The 23,735-nt window shown below is 37.5% G+C and overlaps 2 protein-coding genes across 3 annotated transcripts in view; one reads left to right on the forward strand and one right to left on the reverse strand.

Moving 5' to 3' along the window:
• Positions 1 to 2,322: 2,322 nt before the first annotated feature.
• Positions 2,323 to 14,403, forward strand: LOC123513971 (uncharacterized protein C7orf26-like). 2 transcript variants are annotated; one of them, XM_045271486.1, is made up of 9 exons: positions 2,323 to 2,522; positions 6,440 to 6,516; positions 6,876 to 6,979; positions 7,320 to 7,544; positions 7,933 to 8,113; positions 8,926 to 9,097; positions 11,263 to 11,554; positions 11,914 to 12,094; positions 12,665 to 14,403. In XM_045271486.1, exons 1-9 carry the CDS (start codon positions 2,422 to 2,424, stop codon positions 12,745 to 12,747), a joined length of 1,416 nt encoding a protein of 471 aa, XP_045127421.1. In that variant the 5' UTR covers positions 2,323 to 2,421; the 3' UTR covers positions 12,748 to 14,403. The 2 variants fall into 2 exon arrangements, with proteins under 2 accessions (XP_045127421.1, XP_045127422.1); XM_045271487.1 differs by lacking the exon at positions 2,323 to 2,522 and adding an exon at positions 2,621 to 2,715.
• A 1,262-nt stretch (positions 14,404 to 15,665) lies between these two features.
• The window catches only part of LOC123513970 (caseinolytic peptidase B protein homolog), a 16,737-nt gene continuing 8,667 nt past the window's right edge, over positions 15,666 to 23,735 (reverse strand). Inside the window, exons 5-7 of the mRNA XM_045271485.1 lie at positions 20,444 to 20,597; positions 20,054 to 20,158; positions 15,666 to 16,477 (exon numbers count right to left, since the gene is read on the reverse strand). Of these exons, the coding sequence (XP_045127420.1) occupies positions 16,256 to 16,477; positions 20,054 to 20,158; positions 20,444 to 20,597 (481 nt within the window). The 3' untranslated portion in view covers positions 15,666 to 16,255. The remainder of the gene's footprint in view (positions 16,478 to 20,053; positions 20,159 to 20,443; positions 20,598 to 23,735) is intronic.

Raw genomic sequence — 23,735 nt, forward strand, 5'->3', positions numbered from 1 at the left:
TATATATATGTATGTATATTTTCTTTATGCAGACGAGGTTAAATGCAAGAGCAACCTCAACATTGTCTGTTTTCTAGTTAGTTTTTTTTTTTTCAATTTGTCTAACTCTCTTTTCTCAAGTGGACTAACCAGAAAATAGACAATGCTGAGGTTGCTCTTGCATTTAACCTCGTCTGCCGTAAAGAGAATTTACTTCCTGGCTACACTGATATATATATATATATATATATATATATATATATATATATATATATATATATATATATATATATATATATATATATATATATAAAATTTAATCTCTCTCTCTCTCTCTCTCTCTCTCTCTCTCTCTCTCTCTCTCTCTCTCTCCAGGTAAGAGGATGAGTGAGAGCAAAAGCATTTACATCACCAGCTTTGGAGTTTCTAAGTAACAAATGAGCTAAAATTATTCCAAACATAGCAGAATTATGCTAAAATTATGCTAAACAGTTCTTCTGCTAAGACTTATGCTAAATATAGAATTTCAGTCGATGTTATTTTAAAAAGCATAAGAAAAATTTTTAATTTGGGAACACGTACTGTTCTGCCGATCGGCCCGCTTTTCTCTCTCTTCGGCCAGTGGCTGGGCGCACTGGCCGAGGCTGGACAACCCACAATACATTTCTTCACCTTAATATGCTATACACGAAAGTTAAATATAATAAGGCACAAACATGTCAAACTAAATTACAAGTCCTTATCATTGTAGCTGTCAATGTATCCATCCACTTGTATAACAAAAAGTTTTAATAGGTATAAGGAAGAGAGGGAAGCGGTGCAGAGAGGAGGTAATAAATATAGGCGGTGAAAGAGAAAAGAAAGGAGGAGGAGGAGGAAGAGGAATAGGAGGAGGAGGAGGAGGAGGAGGAGGAAGAGAAAGGAATAATGAAAGATAAAAACGAGACAATTGAAAGAAATCAAAGAAATATTAACTAAGTCATGCCAACACTGAATGGTAGACATATATATATATTCATCATTATATTTGCGAGTTTCCTTGTATTGTGGTCATTTTATTATGGTTATTCATTAAAAGTTAAGAAAAAGAATAATATATTTTTATCATTGCATTAAGGAAGTTGAATAAAGGATGGTTTAATTACAATAGCTCCCGCTCGTCTCCCGCTATCGCCACTCGCCAGCACTATAGGGGCTAGGTAGTAAAAGCTGTAAGCGCACGCACACACACACACACACACACACACACACACACACACGCTGATAAAAACACTCAAAACACAACCAAATGCATTTAAAAAATTATAAGAAATCTTGATCCTTCCGACAGAACACTTCCCTCTACTCTCGCCAGCTCTGACTCACTGACTCTCCCATGCAGACTCATCTTTCGTCCCTCTCCCAACCACACTAGTCTCCCTCTCCTAAATAAAAACACGTTTCCTCACTTTCACTCGCTCTCCTTATACCCTCTCCCAGCTTCACCTCTCACTTAATCAATACCTCTGACAAAATAATAATAAAAAATTTTGCCCCATACCGTAGAAATAGTAGTAGTAGTAGTAGTAGTAGTAGTAGTAGTAGTAGTAGTAGTAGTAGTAGTAGTAGTAGACAATATGGGAATTTTTCTATAAGATAATGTGTTATTGTATATGGTGAAAACAAAACAAAACACAGAGAGAGAGAGAGAGAGAGAGAGAGAGAGAGAGATAATCACTAATAGCTTGTTAGGTTAGGTTACGATTGAAACATGAAAACAAAACACAAGATATAAAAACAAAGAAACTATAAAGAAAAATAAAGAAAACCAAGGAAATACACATGAAAAGTAAAAATAAATAAATAAATAAATAAATAAAAAAATTCACTGAAGCTTCGAAACAACATTGGCAACACACTCCCTTACCTGACAACACATACAACTTAACTCGCTCATATCACCACATAATACTTCCACTCACACGCCACTCACGTATTCTTTGAAAATCTGAGAGTAATTGTAGCACCTTAAAATATTCCTAATTATCCCTAGAACTGAGAAAATAGAAAAAATATGGGAACTGCTACCTGGTCCTCTGCTTCTCGTCACCCTGTTCTCTCTCTCTCTCTCTCTCTCTCTCTCAGCAATGGTATTAAAATTAAACTCATTTGTAAATATTAAGTAGTAACTTTTCCATGCATAACTAAACTAAACAACAAATAAATAAATAAATAACATGACTAAAAAACAAACTCATTAATAAAGACTGGGGGTGGGGTCTCCCTTCCCACTCTCTCTCTCTCTCTCTCTCTCTCTCTCTCTGTAGATTACAACCAATTTCGCTTTCAAAATTTTCCGCTCTGAATTGTATCATTTCTTGAAGCAGACGCGCACTCCAGTTATTAACAAACCAGTCATTCGATGCTTGCCATTAAAGCTGAGGAGGAAACAACACCTACTAAATGATCAAGGCAACACTCACACTCGCGTCTTTATCGCCAGCCTCCCTGCAAAGTGGCAGCGGCTGCGGCACAACAACAACAGACCGACCAGGAGAGTTCAGGTACTGTCCGAATCATACTTTTAAGGGAATGAACAAGCTGGTAGGAGTTAGTGAACCCAAAACTAAGTGCTCGAGATAGTTAACAGAACATGGGATAGATACCTCGCAGATAGGTTATCACTACGCAGAGACCAAGCAAGGAGCAAGGAAGTCTCAAAATGTTCCCTGTGCTACGGGTTGATATGTTCAGGAGGTAAAGAAGCAATAGAACGTTTTCAGAGTAATTGATATGAACACGCGGGGAAGTCACGGAACATTATAACTTTTGATCTCTTTAAATTTTCATATTAGGGCAGACTATTGTTCAGTGCCTCAAAAGCTCAGTTCCTCTGTCTATCACCTCGACACAACCTACCAGTCAACTACCTATCCCTTTTTTTTCATTGACAGTCAACTATCCACATTCTCAGTCTGTCATTCATATATATTTAAAACCAGGAACTTCACATCTCATCTCTAGATAAAACAACTTCGTTGAAAATTTACAACAGGTCCTTCCTTTGCCAAACATGGCTGTTTGTTTCCTTTGACCGTTTTTATAGGAAGTGCTAAATTTGGTCGATTCTGATTTTCCCCGACCAACTAAACTAAAGCAAACTTAATCTAACCTAACCTAACTGTTTCCGGTGAGATGCATTCATTTTCAAAAGCACCAATACATGTCAGTAATAGCCAATTGCACACAAATACACTTCATAAACATAGTTTTTAATATTATACTACCACGTCATGTAGTCGTGTCATGGGTTACTGACAAGGACTAATACTAAACGGTAACAACAACTACTATGAAATTAGGCGTTCTGGGTTGTCTCCGGCAGTTTTCTCACTACCACCACCCTCAGCAGCTGCAAACTCTGTACAACATGTACACATGTATGTTAGGATTCCACTCATACAGCTTCTTTAGACAGGGTGGAATCAAAAGCTTTTTCTCTCAACTCCTCTCCTTTGACTGACTGTCTTCAATCTTTCTCACTCTGACTGACTATCTTCAATCTTTCTCACCACCATAATGTTGCATCTCTTGCTATTTTCTATTACAATTTTCTTGCCAATTGCTCTTTTGATCTTGCTAACTGTATGCCTGCCCTCCTCCCGCAGCCTATCATCCATACTCTGTCCACCTGTCTAACACAAAAGTTAACCACAAAACTTTCTTTCTTTCATCCATACTCCGTCTACCTCCCTAACACCAGTACTCTCAGTTATTCATTCCTTTCTCTGGCAAACTTATGAACTCCTTGCTTGCTTAAATATTTTCACCTTCTGATAGCTTGAACTCATTTTAGAGGAAGGTTTCAAGACATTTTTCCCATAGCGTAGACTGGGGTAATTACAAGCCACTTTTTACATCTTTTATTATAAAATCTACACAAATCAGCCAAATCAATTTAAAATTTTTGTGAAGGTACCTTACTATGTGATACATATTCCCTGAAAGAAAATAATAATTTTGATTATCATTATAGTAGTTATTAACATAAATAAGTGGCCTACTCTATGCCAAAGTCCTGGGGTGAATGGGGCCAACCTTTAGGGTGAATTGGGCCATCCTTTGGGCCACTAAAGTTTTAATGTTTTTTTCAGTATCCATTATGTATTTTACTTTTTCTTTTCACTTATCTCTCTCTCTCTCTCTCTCTCTCTCTCTCTCTCTCTCTCTCTCTCTCTCTCTCTCTCTCTCTCTCTCTCTCTCTCTCTCTCTCTCTCTCTCTGAATATGTTTTAGATTTTTATGGTTCTTATAGGCCACATCCACACCTCAAATCTGATAAGGTGTTGTGCCCAGAAGCTTTATGGGTCCACAAAACACATATTTCACATCAACAGAGTCATCAACATCATCCCTTTTCAGCCTGTCATATGTGTCATTTGGTTTTCTTTCCAAAAACTTCATTTTCAAGGAGTCTTTGCCACACATAATCACACGTCTAATATATGCTTTTCCATAATCCACCCCCTAGTGACCATTTTCTTCTATTTCTCTCTTTTTCTGTATTCCACTGTACTTCCGAACATTAAACATTGCAACACCTTCAATTTCTTCATCTTCGTCTGTGTCCTTTATACTGCTGATTGAAGAATGACTGCTGTTCAATAGCTCCTTTAGTGGAGTGCTGTTGCAGAATCTTTTCCTTGATGTCCTTTCTTCTGGTGCTTTCCTTTTCTTTTCTACAGTCTCTTCTTCAAACTCTTCCAGAAAGTCATCAACATCTTCCCCAGATGAAACTTTTTTCCTTTTTCTTGTGGTTCTGTTTCTTTGTTTTTCTTCTGCTTTCTTCTTCTTTTCAAGGATCATCTTTTCTTTCTCCTCAACTGCTTCTAAGAACTCATCGTGCATTATGACACGACTATGGACATCTATTTTTCTTCTTGCCATTGTCTGCGGTGTACCACTAGTGGTTGGGTAGGGCTTTCTGAAAACATCTGCCATTATCTTTTTTTTTTTTTTTTTTTTTTACATTACAAGGGCACTGGCCAAGGGCAAACAAAGTGTTGGAAAAAAAAAATCCGCTGTTGCCAGGCCCTGTTAAGAAGAAAGTAGAAAAAAACAAAAAATCTAAAGGGTCCAGTTAACGCTTGACACTCCTCTTTTGAAAGAGTTTAAGTCATAGGCAGGTGGAAATACAGACACAGGTAGAGAGTTCCAGAGTTTACCAGTGTAGGGAATGAAGGAGTGAAGATACTGGTTAACTCTTGCATTAGGAAGATGGACAGAATAGGGATGAGAAGAAGTAGAGAGTCTTGTGCAGCGAGGCCGCACAGTTAGCAAGTTCAGAAGAGCAGACAGCATGAAAACAGCTCAAAAGAGGTTGAAGGGGAAATCATCTCTCTGGGAGGACTGACCTTCTTTGGAGTTGCTGGTTTCTGGACTGGCTCTGAAGATGTCTGGACACTTTTGCATAATTTATACAGATCTGGGTTGAATGTTTTCACTGGATAAACACTGCGGTCAGGTGGATATAAACCAGTCTTTTTAAATGCCATTTTTATATTTGGGAGACTGAAACATTCATCCCAAACCTTGCCCACCAAATGTACGAATTCCCCTTTGGTAATTTTCCGAGCATAGTTTGCTGCTTACCATTTGGCAGTAGTGGCATCCAACCTGGTCTTCAAAGGCTTAAAATAGCAAACATTAAGAGGTTGTAGTACATCAGTGGTGTGAGGAGGAAGTTTAATGATTGTTATAACTAAAAAGAAAACATTATGAAGCTTTAATTTAGCAAAAACATAATGAAAGTGTGGTGGCCCAATACACCCCAGTATAAAAAATACACCGGGGTGAATCGGGCCACTCATTGAAGTGCCTATAGCAAAATTTAAAAGAATTTATATTTTTTTATTAAAACATGCAAAAGAACAGAGAATTATCTATATGACCTGCAATTTTTATAAAAATTCAACAAAATTTAGTGTACTTTCCGATTTTATATATATATATATATATATATATATATATATATATATATATATATATATATATATATATATATATATATATATATATATATACAAAAATTTTGCAACTTAGAAAAACACTTTTTTTAGGGACGCTCTAGGAACCATAAGTTTTCAGTCAGAACCAAAAAAAGAAGTGGGCTTTCAAGCCCAGTATTCACTTTTTTCAATTTTCAAATTTTTCATAAATTTTTGAGGAGTGGCCTGGTTCACCCCGGCCTACACTACATTTGGGTAACTCTTTTGACCTGTTCGGGGACTGGTACTTCAGTGTTTTTTTTTTTTTTTTTTTCAGATGCTCTTGGCTGGTTCCCCTCCTATATTAAAAAAAAATAATGTAATACTAAACAAGATAAAAAAGGAGAGGTATATAATCCTTCAAATTCTGTCATTTTCATTACATTTCTATATATTTTTATCTTTAGTGTCTAATTTGAGTGGTTTTGTCCTCAGGAACATGTCCATTGACTTGAGTGAGCTGAAACGGAGTGACTTCCCATCATGTGTGAGGAAGGGACTCTATCAGCTCGGTGAGTCATGCTTTTCTTGACAACTCTGTGCATCATGTTGGTTATAACTAGACTTTCCATTAAAGATAATGGAAAATTTTGCCATTTGTGTTATTTCATCTCTACTTCTAGAGTTTAAGAGCAATATATTATGTATTTATATAGGTAATTTCAAAATTAAGAAGTTTTATCTGTATTTTCCCAGTTCATTGATTAGGTGATAATTTTTAGTTTCTTGCTACTAAAGCTCATAAAAGACAAGATTGATGTGCATTATAGCAAAGGATTAAGACTGCCAGTGAGAGATTAATACACTTAAAATGCCTTGACTTGACGAGAAATCTTGCTGGACTGGTAGATGAACAGCTTCTCTCCATCAGAGGAAGTGCTTCATATGCCACATGTTCCCCTTCACCATGAGCTGCAGCAACACATCATGGACCAGTTTGTGTTCTGCTACTGTGACTCCTCCTCCAAGATAAGGGTAAGTCCTCAGCTCTTTTGTGTCCTGTAAGATCTGTTAGGTACCATTAACATTCAATATAGCACATCATCATTCACTGGATTATAAAATTTGAATCGCAGGGTTTGCCATCTCAGATCACTGCACAGGACTGTTTTCTACCTCACCACCACACATATACACACCTCATCTGCCAAAGCTCATCTTCTTCAGCTAAATGTGCTCTTCCTGATAACTTGCATGACAAATAATAAATGCTCATGCTTCACTCTCAAAATGTACGCCCCCTAAATTAATCACATTTCTACTTAAACTGACTTACTGTAGAAGTAAAATTTTCCTTCCTGTTGTCTCCTGGCAGGCTATTGGGCCTGTGGAGGAGCTTGTGGTGGTGCGAGAACTGAGCCAGCACTTGGGCAAGATGGTGGACACAGCTTCCCGCAATTCCCTCTTTATTACTCTCTTCCACCCATCTTCCCATGACCCTCGCACTGCACACAAACTGCGTATCCTCTCGGCCTTGGTGTCTTTGGCCATCGCAACCCACAATGTGTCTGTTCTGGAGGCCACAGCTGTGTGGATGCAAGTAAGTGTTGAGTGTTGATTATTTTGTTTTTACAAATAAATTTTTGTATATGTTGTTTGTGTCCTTGGTGAATCTATATGAGCATTTCTTCTGCTGTCAGATGAGATATGTACACTGATTTAATAGGAAAGGCAGATATAAATTGTAACTTCTTAGGAGAAAAATCTTTGTGAGAACCAAACATTAGATATTTCTGATAGTTTAGTTAGTTTATCTTGTGTTCATTCCAAAATGGAAGCCCCTCATCATAGAGAACTACTACATATCTTAAATTGGAAAAAAAAAAAAAAAAGGCAGACTAGAATCCTATGTTGAAAGCTTGATGAGTATAATGAGTGACGCTAAAAACCTAAAAATCCAAATACACACTCAACTCTATCATTACCAGCAAGTGTGTTGCCTCAGTGGGTTTAGTGGTGAGGTGTGTCGAGGACTGGTACAAGATTACTTCCAACTAACACCATCAGCCCCACCACACTTTGCTGCAGCCCTCAGAGCAATGCCTACCATGGCTCCACTCTTCACTGCAAACCTCATCACCACACTTTCCCAACTCTATGCCAAAATAGGTAGGTAAGGTTTTCTTAGTTCTACATTATTTAGTGATAGGAAAACTGAAAGTGTGAGTCAAAAATAAACCTAATTCTTTCAGAAAACATTTTATTCCAGAATTTCAAACACACTGTGGCAGCTTTAACACTCTTTTTATTTTTCCCTTAAATATATAGGCTATTAAAAAAAAAAATCAAGAACAAGTACTTTCTGTCCTTACATACTGTACATGCAGAGTATAATTATATCAGTTATCCCAGCATGTATTATATTAAATTAACACTTCTTGCGTGTTTTGGATGTATAACTGATTATTTAGTTCTTGGAATTCCAAGTCCATAAAGGGGGCACCAGGTAAGACTGTTTGGAAACCAATGTACAGAATGTTACTGCTTGTATTCTGAGTGTTCATTCAGCAGCCAGAATGAGGCTGCATGCTTTAGCTGCTGACACAGAAATATTTGTACCCACTTATGTATCACTGTTGTAATCAGAGTGCTTACGAGTGACATTGTATTGTTCCCTTATCAAATTTTTGCAAAGCCAATAATATTGTTATAACATTTGTCATGAAATATTGAATTCTGCAATAAATCTTAATGATACATAATCTATATTTCTAATATTCAAATGTGTTGTCTTAGTTTTTTTTTTTTTTTTTTTTTTTTTTTTTTATCAACCAATCTTTGCTTATGGAGGTATAAAAATACTTTCTAATATTGAGGCATTCACTCTGATGTCATATCTGTCAAGAGTTGGTTTTTGAGTGACAGTGATAATGAATGTTGTGACTGGAAAGATTATAGGCTAACCTCATTAACACTTTCAGGCAGTGGTGAGATGTGTGAGCGTCCTCCTGATGCCTTGGTGAGCACAATAGTGTGGTGGCTGAAGGGCACACCAGGCCTGCCACCACACCTGGCCCTGGTTCCCCTCACCAACTCTCTCCCTGGTGTCTCTCTCCCTATGACAGCAGTACCTCCATTGGCACCTCTAATGAAGTAAGTTTGTTTGTATTTTGGAAAGTAGTCTAATTATTGATCCATGTATTTATAAGACTGATGTCCCAAAGTGGAACTGGCCTAGATAAAGCATCCACATTCGTGTTCAGGAGAATGTAATTATTCCTTCCACTTCTGCCTGGTCTCATAATGAGAACAATTATGTAATAGGAGAGAGTTGTGAGTTTCCAATTTTATTACTCTGTCTCTTTTTTCTTGCCTTTTTACATTGCAATGTCTCTTATACACTATGGGCTATGTTGCACCCTATCAGTTACCCATTTCACCTTGACAGGGGAAGGATGTTGCACCGCCACGAACAGTCAGTTGTTTTGATTGTTTCCAAATTTGTATTTCTCATGTTTTTTATTTATTCATTTATTTATTTATTTTTATTTATTTATTTATTATTTTTTCCCTTGCGTTTTACATTCTATATCCAAGGGTGTTCCTTCAGAATTTCTATGAAGTACAGGATAGCATCTCAGTTCATTCAAATTTAGTTGTAACTGCCAGCCAGAAGCGTGCTATTGAAAACTACTATTTTTAACATGTTGAAGCAACATCGTGTGCTTGCTCGCCCCTAGTGTATGTGGGCCTTAAAGCTGAGTGACTATACTACACTGTAGTGGATGTTGGGATTACAGTAGTACCTCAAGATATAAATTTAATTAGTTTCGTGACAGAGCTCGTATCTCAAAACAATTTTTTCCATTGAAATGCATTGAAATGTCACCAATCCATTCCATCCTCCCCAAAAAAGAATGCCCGAATTTTTTTACATGTTTTTAAGCAGAAACAGATATTTATAAATAATAATTATTGTATAGAAACATAATAAAACATAACGAGAGAATATAAATATTAAACTACTTTTATAAAGTGTATTTATATTGGAGGGGTGCATTCCACAGGAAGTTACCCTACTGCATCCTCACCCTCACTTGCATCAGTCAATCAGCTGGAGTGTACAAATATAGCCACCCACAGAAGACTAGCTGCTCTATTAATCACAAAAGAGTTTGTTGATGATCCTATAAACATTATTCATAGAATAAATCAAGTTTTAAGCAGAGAGAGAGAGAGAGAGAGAGAGAGAGAGTGAGTGAGTGAGTGTAGGTGGGGGGGTTAGAGGCCACACCACTGCAGCCATAGATTGTTTACATAGTTTCCCCCTTCGGTGATAAGCATTGGTAGAGGAGATAGGCGGAGATGGGAAATATTTGTTTGACTTTTCAGTTACATACACATGCATACTTTATCAATGCATAAAAATATATTAATTAAAGCATAAGTTTATTTATATTTAGTGTTCTCACCTTGGAGACAGACATTTTCAGCTAATGGTGCTGAATGGAGGAGGAGGAGGAGAAGAGGAGGAAGGAAGGAAGGGATGCAAGCACCATTCACACGTAAACATTAAACATAAATCAAAACTGCACTTAATTTAAATAAAAAAAAAGTAAGTAAATAGTGTCAAAATTATGAAAGAACAGTTACAATGCACAAGATCCACGAGAAACACATAGATATTAGCTCAGCTGAGGCTGGACCAATGCGCCGAGCTGCTGACCAGCGGCAACATCTCTAAGCACAATTTGTATCGTGAGAATTTTGCTTGTATCTCAAAACAAAAAAAATGGACTAAATCATAGCTCGTATCTCAAAAAACACATCCCAAGGTACCACTGTATTATTGTGTGTAATATTAAAGCATAGATACTTTGGCAAATTGCATTGGAATAAAGATATATTCATATATACTTAGATGCCTCCTTAACTACCATATTTTTTTTTATTTGTTTTTGTTAGTCTATTTTTTTTTTTTTTTTTTTTTTCCATTCTCTCTCTCTCTCTCTCTCTCTCTCTCTCTCTCTCTCTCTCTCTCTCTCTCTCTCTCTCTCTCTCTCTCTCTCTCTCTCTTCATCATTACCAATATTCCTGTGCTCACTGGTCTCCTACTAGATTGGCTGCTCTCTCTCTCTCTCTCTCTCTCTCTCTCTCTCTCTCTCTCTCTCTCTCTCTCCCCCCTTCCCATCCTCATGTGCTTCATCATTACCAATATTCCTGTGCTTCACTGGTCTCCTACTAGATTGGCTGCTCTACCTCAGTGTCTTACTGCATGCCTTTCTGTAAGACCTCATTCTTCAACATTTGATTGGCAGGTGGTGTGTTGAGGCACCTTTCTTCGAGCAGACAAATGACTCCTCTGAAACTCTGAAGCGCAAGGTCAAGATGATGAAGACAGAGACGGAACTTGAAAAAGCCACAATTGGTCCATCCCCATCTTCCTCTTCACCTCCTCCCTCCTCTTCCACATCCTCATCCCCTCCTGTCTCCTTTAAGCCACCCCCTTTATCAGATACCAGCAATGATGTCTACTCCCAACTACACCTCTCTATCTTGCAAACACTTCAGAATGTTCCCTCTGTTAGGGCACGCATGACACAAAAACAGGTGAGTTTCATGGACCATTAGTTTGAACTAATTATCTATTTAATGCTCAAATATCCTTTGATTAGTTATTTTTATTATTTATAATTTACTTCATAATCTACATGAAATGTGTTGCAATATTTTATGAAATTATTATATAAATGCCCTGTCACAAGATTATTGCTGTTATGTATTCACTAATGTTAGTCTTTGCAATCAGCAAAGTTAGATTACAAAGTTAAATAATAAAGAACTGTTGTTTGCTTGGTTAAAAATTCATTACAGACACATGCAGTTCACCATTAATCGTGAATTCACAAATCCAATTTGACAAGTGTGCTAAGGTTGTTGTGACTGATGAACAATCTCTCTTTCCTTAGGTGTTGTGTCCAAAGCACGTGACATCAGTGGTGGATGCTGTAAGTGAACGGATCAGGAGCAGCAATAGTAGCAATACCAATAATCAAATGGCTGATGAGGAGGCCATAGATTTGGCACTCAACAGACTGGCACAGACTATCCTTGTGGCACTTCAGACAGAATCTCTCTCCGGGTCCCTAAGTAAGTAAAGGGACTTAATTTCTTTTTTCTTTCCCGTTATTTTACAGCTCCATTAAAGTGAGTCCACAACGGTTGTGATGCTATGCTAGGTGCATAGCATCAAAACAGTGGGCACAGTGCAAAACTGTGGGACTTCCAATTGCTATAGTGCAATGTTATGCTCATATGTGTATGATTGCAGCTCATGTGTCTTGCTTGTTGCCACCCCTGCATTTTTTTCAGACATACCTTGACTGATGTTTGCACATCCTGAGTAACTTGTGAGACACTCAGGTTAACAAGGGCATGCCATTATTTGCCACTTGATTACTCCCCTTGGAGAACAAGGTGCATAGCATAGCTTGTTATTGCTCACAGTATGAATACTTACATGACAAGCATCCAGTGTTGGTTCATGGTATTCTATATCACATCTTAGCCAGTGTGAACCTGCCTTTAGGAGCACTAGTATTTGTAATGAACATGTTCATTCTCTTCATACCAGAGTCGTAATGGAATGTGTAAAAAAAAGTATATTATTGTAGTAAAACATGCAAGTTCTACTCTTGAAACAAGATCCTTCCTTTACAGGTGATATGTGGGATTCTCTGCATAGGTTGCCCAAGAAGAACAGACTCATATCCACCCTCCTCTCGAGCAGAGAAGCAAGGTGACAGTGAGACACTTAAAGGGATTCCTTTCCTCTCCTCCCAGGTTCATGATTACTATTATTCATGAATTCAAGAAAATTCATATAGCCCGCATAAGTCCATAATTGTTGCTACGTTATTGATGTCTAGGGCTTGTGTATGTAGAAGATAGTTATTCATATGCCAGCAAATGTGATCTGTTTATGTTGGTGAAAATCAGTCTACTTGAATAAAATGTAGTTTATGAAAGAAACTTTGAGTATGATGTAATCATTAATAAAATTTGAACTCACATCCAGCATTAAAATGGTCATTTGATTTGTATGTGAGTATCCCAATGGACTGATTGGTGTCTCATTCTGCAGCACAAGCCTTACATGACATGAGCTTTTCTTCAGTTTAATAATTTGCAATTCCATTCTTAAAATCAATTCTAACTGTATGTAGATATTTACAGAAGATGCTACAAAGAGCAGAGGAAAATGCACATGATCAGGGTATAAGTTGAAACAGATGAAAGATTTGAAATAAAAGTTGTGAGCCTGAGGTGTGTGATATTTGTTCAGTTGCTTAAGTCATACATGATTGGCAACTAGTATATGATAGGGATGACAGGGGAGTTATGATCTGGTGACATTCTTTCTAGTCAGCCTGAACGAAGGAACAGTCACCACATTTCCTGCTATTTGATAAAAATAACCAAAACATAAAATGAGGAGGTAAGACATTATATAGACATATGTCAGTCAGATACATGAATATAAATGCTAGTTTTGTATCAAAAGTGAACTGCCTAAATTTTTTTTTCCCCATGATTTTGTAATTTATAATATATAATTAATTTATGTAGCTTCATTGACAGGATGATATGTACAACTATGAGGGGGACTAAGTAAGGTCTTGTTAAATATTGAACATTTACAAGCATACATTATGTAAGATAACACAAATAGTCATAATTCTTGTATTTTTATATGTGAATACAGTTTAGTATGTAATCAGATTTGTCTGACTCCTCCCATTAGTCATAAATTTGTCAATATTGAGAACGAATGAACAACAGCAAAACTGTTGATTGAAAGTATGTAATACAACATTGAAATAGACCAACTAACATCTTTCAAACTTCCTTCATTATTGTCATACTAACAGGATAGGCCAGCCTATCCTCACCTGTGTGAGATGCACCTTGTTACTACACTCTGGTGAGAGGCTTTCTGTCACAATCTGATAACATGAAGTTTTAAGTTTTATTCATTTATTTTTAGCTGTTTTTGGTGAATTTTATTGGCATGAATTATAAAATTGCAGCAGTATTATAAATAAGTCTCATGGCCTGTATCCTTCTGGAAAGAACACTATGCCAGCTGACAGCTTGTACAAAGGACAAAATGGCTACAAGCAAAGGACTCCATTTCATCCTGAGGAAACATGAAATGTTTGAATTTCAGTGAATGTGGCAGTATAGGTAAAAAGTGGAAAAAGGAGATAAATTTTTTTAGAATGCTATGCATGAGTATTCCAGGAAGATCAGGAGTAAAATCTTTATGGGAAATATGAATGAAAAGGCTAAAAATTATTTGACAAGTGTGATGGAAAAAAATGTAAATTGATAGGGTAAGATTGATGAAATGGTGGGCATGTATAGAAAATAAAAAATAAAGTTATTCCTGGCAAACACTTCAGGATGTTGATCAACAGGTAAAAGATGGATGAAAGTAGTTAGCAGAAAGTTTGATTAATTATATAGTAGTGGATAAGACAATGAGAAGGATGTTGGATGCCAAATTATGGGAGTAATAGTATTAAAAGATTCAGGTCATGCCATTGTTTGAGTTAAAATCAACTAAGAGCTACACAAAATTATGGTAGGAGAATGATAAAAGGAAGGTAAGTTTAGGTGTTAGCTAGTGAATGGATAGCTAAGTAGCAAGGGAGGAAGTTATGCAAGAGCAAAGAAACTAGAGTGGCAGTTGGAGAAAAAACAAGTTATAAAAGGTAATGTGTCAAAAAGGTTCTGTGACTACAACAAATGAATACAGAAATATTTATGGAAGAGTGGAAAATGTATATCTGTGAGTGGCTGGTGCAGAGAAAGAAAAGACACTGCAAAAGAATATACTATATTGCCAAAAGAGACTATATTAAGAGAAAAGACGATAAACATCTTAGTATGGAAAAGAGAATGAGCCGGGGAAAAAAAAGATAAAAGGAGCGTAGATAGTGTTAGGTAACAGGATGAAAAGTTCAACAAGAACAACTAATTGTTTTGGATATAAAAGAAAGATGGGATATGCAAATGAAAAGAAAGCGAGTTCTTGCAAATAAAGTGGTGAAAAAAAAGTAAAGAAAAGTTATTTTGAACATTCAATGAAAGAGAGGGTAAAATAAGAATCAATATTATTGACCTTGAGCCTGAAACCTAGTCCTACCAATCACACAATTTACCAAGCTGTGAAACAGCAAGGAACACAACAGCACACACTACCACTCAGACAGGCTCATGGCAGGGCATGTAATTTATAATCGGCACACTCCCTTATATCACAAATGCAAGGTATGGAGAGCAAAAACTGACAATGCAACACAATAACTTCTACTCTACTGCCTTCCCAACCACCATCACGACTACTTTCCCAACTTTATATTGTAATGCTACTAACCTCACTCTTGTGAATCCTATAGAGTCCTGGACAAGACCTCCATCAATGGTTACTTCAAGTACAATACCACTGACAAGAGTCAAGTCTGCTTCATGATTTTGGCACATGAATCCTGCAGACATAATTTTGCTGAAATACACATCTTAAAATTATTTATAACATCTCTTGCATAACAGTTAAATGTATGTATGTGTGTAATCAAAACAAGTGTCTACCTGGATTTTGTTTTGTAAATTGTTCATCCCACACAGTATTATCATGGATATATAAACCATCACATATTTTTTTCTCTTTTAATAAATATTCAAAAAATACGTACACAGCCATATATACAGTTAAATTATTTTTGTTACCAATCCTTAACGATCCTTAACAGGATACACATCATGCTTTACTGTGCTATGATAGATATCCATAACCATGAGGCAATGAAGAACCAAGACACAACTGAGGTAGAAAAAGAGGCAGCATACTAACCTTCACCCACTCTCCTGACTGCCTCTGTGCTCCCTGGTCTTTCTGATTAGGGCTTAACAGGGCTCATGCAGGCTTGGGTTATCCACTTACAGCTACAACCTCTTTTCTAGACTGGAATATAAGTATCAGACTAGTGTTAGCATTTGGCATGAAATAACTGCTTCCTGTTTCTGATACCTTACTTTCCTACAAGAATTATTTAATTTAGCATATATTTCTTTTACTTATTTATACATATTTTTTAAAGTTTTATCTTATGCCTTTTCAACCACCATCTAGTTCTGAATATCATATAACCATAATATTTTGTCTGGCTAGATGTACAGTACCTTCTGCACATGAAATTCACAAATCTGCAACTACATAAAAAAGAATTCATATAATTCATATAATTAATCTTCGTGCGATTTCAACTGTTCACTTGGGTCAAAATCAGTAAACTTATCCATTCCTTCCTTTTTAACACGAATCTTGATTGGTGCTGGGGAATCTTGCAGCTTGGCTTTCTCCTCCTCTGATGTGGGCAGGACTGTATACACTAGAACTGTGCAACCATGGGTGATATGGCCACATTCGTATGCCATGGCCAGCTGGTTCACCAGACGCCGCTCAACCTGAACCAACACACCACAACTATTAACACTTCATTAACAAGAAATACACAGTTAAGTTGGCTTTCTTGAGATAAATAAATAGGAGAAGGTACAATGATGTACAGATCTGTACAGAAAATCACTGTGCTTTAATGCAGGAGCAATTAATTTGTATAAAGCAAAATTCTGATCTTGGACAGGGAAGGAAAAAAATGACAGAATACATGTATCTGTCAGCAAGGTATGCATAATCTTACTTTACAGACACAAATACAGATCTTCCAAAGTAATGATGCTTCCTGCCAATCAGCTCTGTGACTGGGTGAATGTAGTATTATAAGAATTTTGAAAATTGGCAAGTTATTTCCCTCGTATATATCACCACCCAAAAATATGTGAATCATCATAACATATACCTCAAATGACACTTTCGCACTGCATAAGATGTCTACATATGCAGATGTTGCGAGGAATCTACTCCATGCCTCGGAGCCTCCTTCTGGGGAGGGGACCAAAAATGTCCCCAGGTTGGATGCCTCTCTCAGTGACGACAACAAATGCCTTGACACCTCCCTCAACTTTTTCTACATTAACTTCTGCAACATTCGCAGTCTTAGATCTAATTTTCAATCTGTAGAACACCATCTCTCCTCTACTAAACCTCATCTTTTCCTCATCAAAACACAGCTGTCTGAGGCAACTGACAGTAGCCCCTTCTCTGTTCCCTCCTACTTTCTCTATTCTCATTTTCATTCCAAAGCTGGATGTTGCGTCTATGTACGCAACGACTTAACTTGCTCTCGTGCCCACGCTCTTGAATCTTCCGAGTTTTCCACCATCTGGCTTCGACTTAACAGTCACTCTCAAACTAAATTCATCTGTGCTGTTTATCTCTCCCTAACTCTTCTGACTATAGTAAATTCTTTGACTACTTAACTTCCAAAGTGGAGCACATTCTGTCCCTCTACCCTTTCGCTGAGATTTCCATTCTTGGAGATTTCAATGTTCACCACCAGCTTTGGCTTTCATCTCCCTTCACTGACCATCCTGGTAAACTAGCCTTCAACTTTGCTATCCTCCATGACCTAAAACAACTGATGCAACACCCTATTCGTATTCCTGACCATCTTGGGGACACACCCAACATTTTTTCTCTGTTCCTCACCTCTAATCCTTCTGCTTATGCTGTCACCTTTTCATCTCCATTGGGCTCCTCCTATAATGATTTTCCCAGGAATGATTACTGCTTCCATGTCAGAGACCCATCTATTTGTGCTGAACACATAATAGAGGTGATAGTGTCTGGCATGGAGGTGTACATTCCTCATTCTTTTTCTCAACCTAAACTTTCTAAATCCTGGTTTAACCCAGCCTGTTCTTATCCTATACATGATAGAGAGGTTGCCTACAAAAGGTACTTGAGCCTTCCATCTCCTGAATCTCACGCACTTTGTATCTCTGCCTGGAATCATGCCAAGTCTGTTCTTCAACTTGCCAAACACTCCTTCATAAGTAGAAAATGTAAAATCTTTCAAACTCAAACTCCCTTCGAGACTTCTGGCATGTAGCCAAAACATCTCAAATAACTTCACTTCTTCATCTTTCCTCCTTTATTTCATCCTGATGGCACCATTGCCATCTCTTCCATCTCGAACTCTTCTCTCAAACCTTTTCTCACAACACCTTGGATGATTCTGGGCTTGTCCTCCTCTCCTCCTCCCTCTGACTATTTCATGTCTACAATTAAAATTCTTCGTAATGATGTTTTCCATGCCCTCGCTGGCCTAAACCCTCGGAAGGCTTATGGACCTGATGGGGTCCCTCCTATTGTTCTCAAAAACTGTGCTTCCGTGCTTGCACCTTGCCTGGCCAAACTCTTCCAACTTTGTCTATCGACTTCTACCTTTCCTTCCTGCTGGAAGTTTGCCTACATTCAGCCTGTTCCTAAAAGGGTGACCGTTCTAACCCTCAAACTACCGTCCTATAGCTTTAATCTCTTGCTTGTCTAAAGTTTTTAATCTATCCTGAATAGGAAGATTCTCAAACATCTGTCACTTCACAATCTTCTGTCTGATCGCCAGTATGGCTTCCGTCAAGGTCGCTCTACTGGTGATCTTCTGGCTTTCCTTACTGAGTCTTGGTCATCCTCTTTTAGAGATTTCGGTGAAACTTTTGCTGTTGCGTTAGACATATCAAAAGCTTTTGATAGAGTCTGGCATAAAGCTTTGATTTCAAAACTGCCCTCCTACGGCTTATATCCTTCTCTCTGCATCTTTATCTCAAGTTTTCTTTCCGACAGTTCTATTGCTGCTGTGGTAGACAGCCACTGTTCTTCTCCTAAATCTTTTAATAGTGGTGTTCCTCAGGGTTCTGTCCTGTCACCCACTCTCTTTCTATTATTCATTAATGACCTTAACCAGACTTCATGCCCTATCCACTCCTACGCTGATGATACCACCTAACATCTTTCCATGCCCTTTTAGAGACATCCAACCCTTCAGGAAGTCAACAGATCTCGCAGGGACGCCACAGAACGCCTGACTTCCGATCTTTCTAAGATTTCCGATTGGGGCAGAGAAAATCTAGTAGTTTTCAATGCCTCAAAAACTCAATTCCTCCATCTATCAACTCGACACAACCTTCCAGACAACTATCCCCTCTTCTTCAATGACACTCAACTGTCTCCCTCTTCCACAATGAATATCCTCAGTCTGTCCTTTACTCATAATCTTAACTGGAAACTTCACATCTCATCTCTTGCTAAAACAGCTCCTATGAAGTTGGTGTTCTGAGGCGTCTCCGCCAGTTTTTCTCACCCCTCCAACTGCTTACTCTGTATAAGGGCCTTATCCGCCCCTGTAAGGAGTACTCTTCGCATGTTTAAGGAGTGCCAGTCACAGTTTTACTAGATAGGGTGGAATCAAAAGCTTTTCATCTCATCAACTCCCCTCCTCTGACTAACTGTCTTCAGCCTCTTTCTCACTGCCGAAATGTTGCATCTCTTTCTATCCTTCATCGCTATTTTCATGCTAACTGTTCTACTGATCTTGCTAACTGCATGCCTTCCCTCCTCCTGTGGCCTTGCTGCACAAGGCTTTCTCTTTCCTCTCATCCCTATTCTGTCCAACTCTCTAATGCAAGATTTAACCAGTACTCTCAATCATTCATACCTTTCACTGGTAAACTCTGGAACTCCCTCTCTGCATCTGTATTTCTGACTTCCTACAACTTCTCTTCTTTTAAGAGGGAGGTATCAAGGCATTTGATCCCTAATTTTGACTGACACTTTTCCACTTTATAGCTGGCCCTCTTCCCTACATAAGAAAAAAATAATAAAATAAAAATGCAAACCTTGTTTGTTTGTTGGTTTACTACATAGACTTTAGAGTCACTAAGAAAAGCAATTAAATAAAATACAGAAATAATACAGAAGTGTTGACTACGAAATGATGGAAATTAAAAGAAATTATGCATGTTGGTATAACATGCATTGAATTTCAGTGTAGATTGTATGAGGAAGAACTTCTCAGTGTTGTAAGGAAGACAAAACCACAAACAGACACACACACACACACACACACACACACACACACACACCTCATGCTTGATGGAGCGAGCCCCATAATACACATTGTAGCCATCTGCCAGGACATCAAGCACCATGGGATCCCATTTGAGCTCAATGTTGTGCTTTGCCTTTGCCTGAAACATGACATACATACATTAATAATCAATACAAAATGCATCTTTAAATGTAATACCTATAAATGAACTTCAATAAAAGGTCACACACACTAAATATGCTGAAATATTATTTTTTTAAGTGTCAATTCTTGATTACAAGATGAAAAGTAACTATATTAGCTTTCTTTTGATGAACCAAACTCACAAGCTACTATGAGAAATAAATATAAAAAAAAATAATACAAAAAGTTCCGTAATAAATGGTATAAGTACATTCACTTCTAACATTAGTATGGTAGTTACCTGCTTAGCCCACTTATCTAACTCAGCTTTCACGAGTTTCAAGAGTTCTTGTCTTGAAAAGGGAACAAAGTATACAATCTCATTTATCCTCCCAAGAAATTCATCTCTCTGAAAGTGATTCTTCAGGATTGGCCTCACAATTTTCTCCTTAAATCTGTAAAGGAAAACGGTGAAAAGTAAATATCACAATGGTAATATTCCAGTCTTGTAAATATTTGTTTGAAAACAATGATGATAGTCTAGAAATCATTTTAATGTTCAAAATAAATTTCAGACACCTTATCCTTCATAGACAGCCTTCACACATCAGCCTTTATTCACCTTGCAGAGAGCAAGCACAAGGCCTGAGCTGAGGAACTGTGACCTTGAAGCCTAGCAAGGACAGAGAGATCTTCATAGCTGTGTGTGTCATTAACTTACAGTAATCTGCTGGTCACCTAACCAGCCAATGTCCTACACAGAACATGACTGTTCTCTGGATAAGACTGAGACCACTCACATAATACACACCAGGACTGCAAGGCACAGTCACTTGGGTTACTTCCTGTATTTCACTTGCTGATAAGTGAACATTAAGAGGCTCACCCATTTGGCCCACCATGCCCCGGGACACAAACCCAAGCCTTCTCTGTTGTGAACTGAGCATGATAATTACTGTACATCATTACAAGGTGTGTGTAAGTGTGTGTGTGTATTTACCTAGTTGTATGTTATAGGGTTCGAGCGGGGCTCATAGTGACCTGTCTCCATATCTACATTTGTCTAACTTCTTAAATTTGTGCACACTTTCTGCTGTTACAATCTCTTCACTTAATCCATTCCAGATGTCTATAGTCCTATGTGGAAAATTGAACTTCTTGATATTTCTATGACACTAACTTTTCATGATTTTCTTGGAATGTCCTTTTGTTTGTCTGTCTCCCTGCTCCGTCAATACCAGGTCTTGTCTATCTATCTTCTCCATACGGTTTACTAACTTATACATCGTTATTAGGTCTTCTCTTTCCCATCTATCCTTCGAAGTTGGTAGCTCCATCTCCTTCAGTCTTTCTTCATAGGGAAGATCTTTTATTTCAGGAACCATCTTTGTAGCAGCCCTTTTTTTTTTTATACCATGTAGGCTTTTCACGGGAATTTATGGGCTAAAGGGGATACTTTTTAGGGTACCTCCTATCTTAAAGCCCACCCGCTAGGAAACCTTGCCTAGTTTCTTGAAGCCCAACCTACTCTCGGACCGTGGACAGGATTCGAACCCGTGCGCTTGGAGACCTCTAGGATCCCAAAACATGCATGGTTCCACTGTATCCTTTCTAGTTTTTTTATATCTTTCTGCCTATATGACGATCATACCACTGCTACATATTCTAGTCTAGGTTTTATCATAGTGGTTAATATCTTTTTCATCATACTTTTATCCATGTAATTGAATGCTACCCTGATGTTCATTTGTGTCTTGTATGTTGAAGCAAATAATCTATTTATATGTATTTCTGGAGTCAGGGTGTCTTGTATAATCACTCCCAGGTCTTTCTCTTCTCTTCTTTTCATTATAATCTCTTCTCCCATTTTATATTCCCATGTAGGTCTTCTATTACTTTTACCCATTTCCATTACATGGCATTTCTTAGTATTAAATTCTAATTTCCACTTCTGGCTCCATCTCCAGATCTTATCAATATCTTTCTGTAATTCCATACAATCATTTTGGTTTTTTATAACTCTCAAAAGCTTGGCATCATCTGCAAACAAATTTATGTAGCTACTCAAACCCTCTTGTATATCGTTGACATATATTTGGAATATTATTGGTGCCAACACTGAACCCTGTGGTACGCCACTGGTTACAGTGCTCCAGCTTGATGGTGTATCTCTTATCACTGTCCTCATTTCCCTATCTGTTAAGTAATCTGTCATCCAATTTAAGATATTTCCCTTAATTCTGCCCATGTGTTCTATTTTCCATAGGAGGTTTCTGTGTTGTACTCTGTCAAAAGCCATTTTAATATCTAGATACACTGCATCCACCCATCCATCTCTTCCTTGTACTTCATCTATTACTCTTGTATAAAAGCTTAGTGAGTTTGTTATACATGATCTTCCTTTTCTAAAACCAAATTGGGAGTTACTAATGATTTCATTTCTCTCCAGATATTCCAACCATTTTTCTTTGATATCAGCTTCACAGATCTTACCCACCACACTGGTTAGTGACACTGGTCTATAATTTAGGGGCTCAGTCATTGTTTTCCTTTGTATAATGGGACTGTATTGCCTCTTTTCCATTCCTTTGTTCCATTCCCTTAAAGAGTTGTTCACTATATTCCAAATTGGTTCTACCAGTTGCTCACTACATTCACTTAGTGTCCATCCTGACACACCATCTGGTCCCATTGCCTTCCTCACATCCACCTTTTCTAGCAATTCTCTAATTTTCTGTTTTCTTACCATGATGTCTCTTAATCCTTCCTGTGCCACTGGGTTGATTGGCTTTATAAATTCTCCCTCTTCATTAAATGCTGATTTAAAGCTCTCATTCATAAGTTCACTAATTTTTTCCGATGTTTCGTATATCGTATTCCCCTTAATCAACTCTGTTTGTCATTTTACCATTTATATACTTATAAAAAAGCTTGGGTTCTTTTTCACATCTCTTCACTACATCCTTTTCACAGTTTCTCTCCTCCTCCCTTCTTATCCTAATGTATTCATTTCATTCCTCTTTATACTGCTTCATACTTATTTCATTACGTTGCCTTCTTAATTTTTTCCATGATGCATCCTTGCACTTTTTAGCTTTTGCACATATAGCATTATACCAGGTGTGTCTCCTCTTTTTTACTCTATATTCAGGAACATACTCCAGTAAAACTTCTTTTCATTCTCTGTCATTCCTCTGTTTTTTTTTCCTTAGCTTCACTCCTCAGTTCTCTCTCTCTCTTTCCCTTTCTACCTGGTTTATCACTCTCTTTATCCTGATATGTTTATATTCTGCCTTTTCAGCCACCTTTCCATTCATAGCTAATATTTCTTCTATCCCTACTTGCAATCTCATTTTGACTTTTAGAGGTCTTTTGGTTCCCTCACTATATTTACCCAGTCTATATATTTCTTCTATTTCTTTATCAAGATTCTGTTCTTTATCTTGCACTATGGAGATAATTTCCTTAACCATTTCTTTCTCCTCATTCTCCCTCACAAATTTCAGTGGGTTCTTTTTTTCTTCTAGTCCATATATAACCATACTGTACACTTCTTTTTGTCCACCGTATCTCTCACTAATTCTTCCTTTTCT

Source organism: Portunus trituberculatus, chromosome 37 (genome assembly GCF_017591435.1).
Source record: "Portunus trituberculatus isolate SZX2019 chromosome 37, ASM1759143v1, whole genome shotgun sequence".
Lineage (NCBI taxonomy): Eukaryota > Metazoa > Arthropoda > Malacostraca > Decapoda > Portunidae > Portunus > Portunus trituberculatus.

Bases quoted from the DNA above. Each gene is read 5' to 3' on its own strand.
- LOC123513971 (XM_045271486.1), top strand. From the start codon at position 2,422: ATGATCAAGGCAACACTCACACTCGCGTCTTTATCGCCAGCCTCCCTG. The intron at 2,523-6,439 runs GTACTGTCCGAA...TTTTGTCCTCAG, and splicing joins GACCGACCAGGAGAGTTCAG to GAACATGTCCATTGACTTGA. The intron at 6,517-6,875 runs GTGAGTCATGCT...TCTCTCCATCAG, and splicing joins GAAGGGACTCTATCAGCTCG to AGGAAGTGCTTCATATGCCA.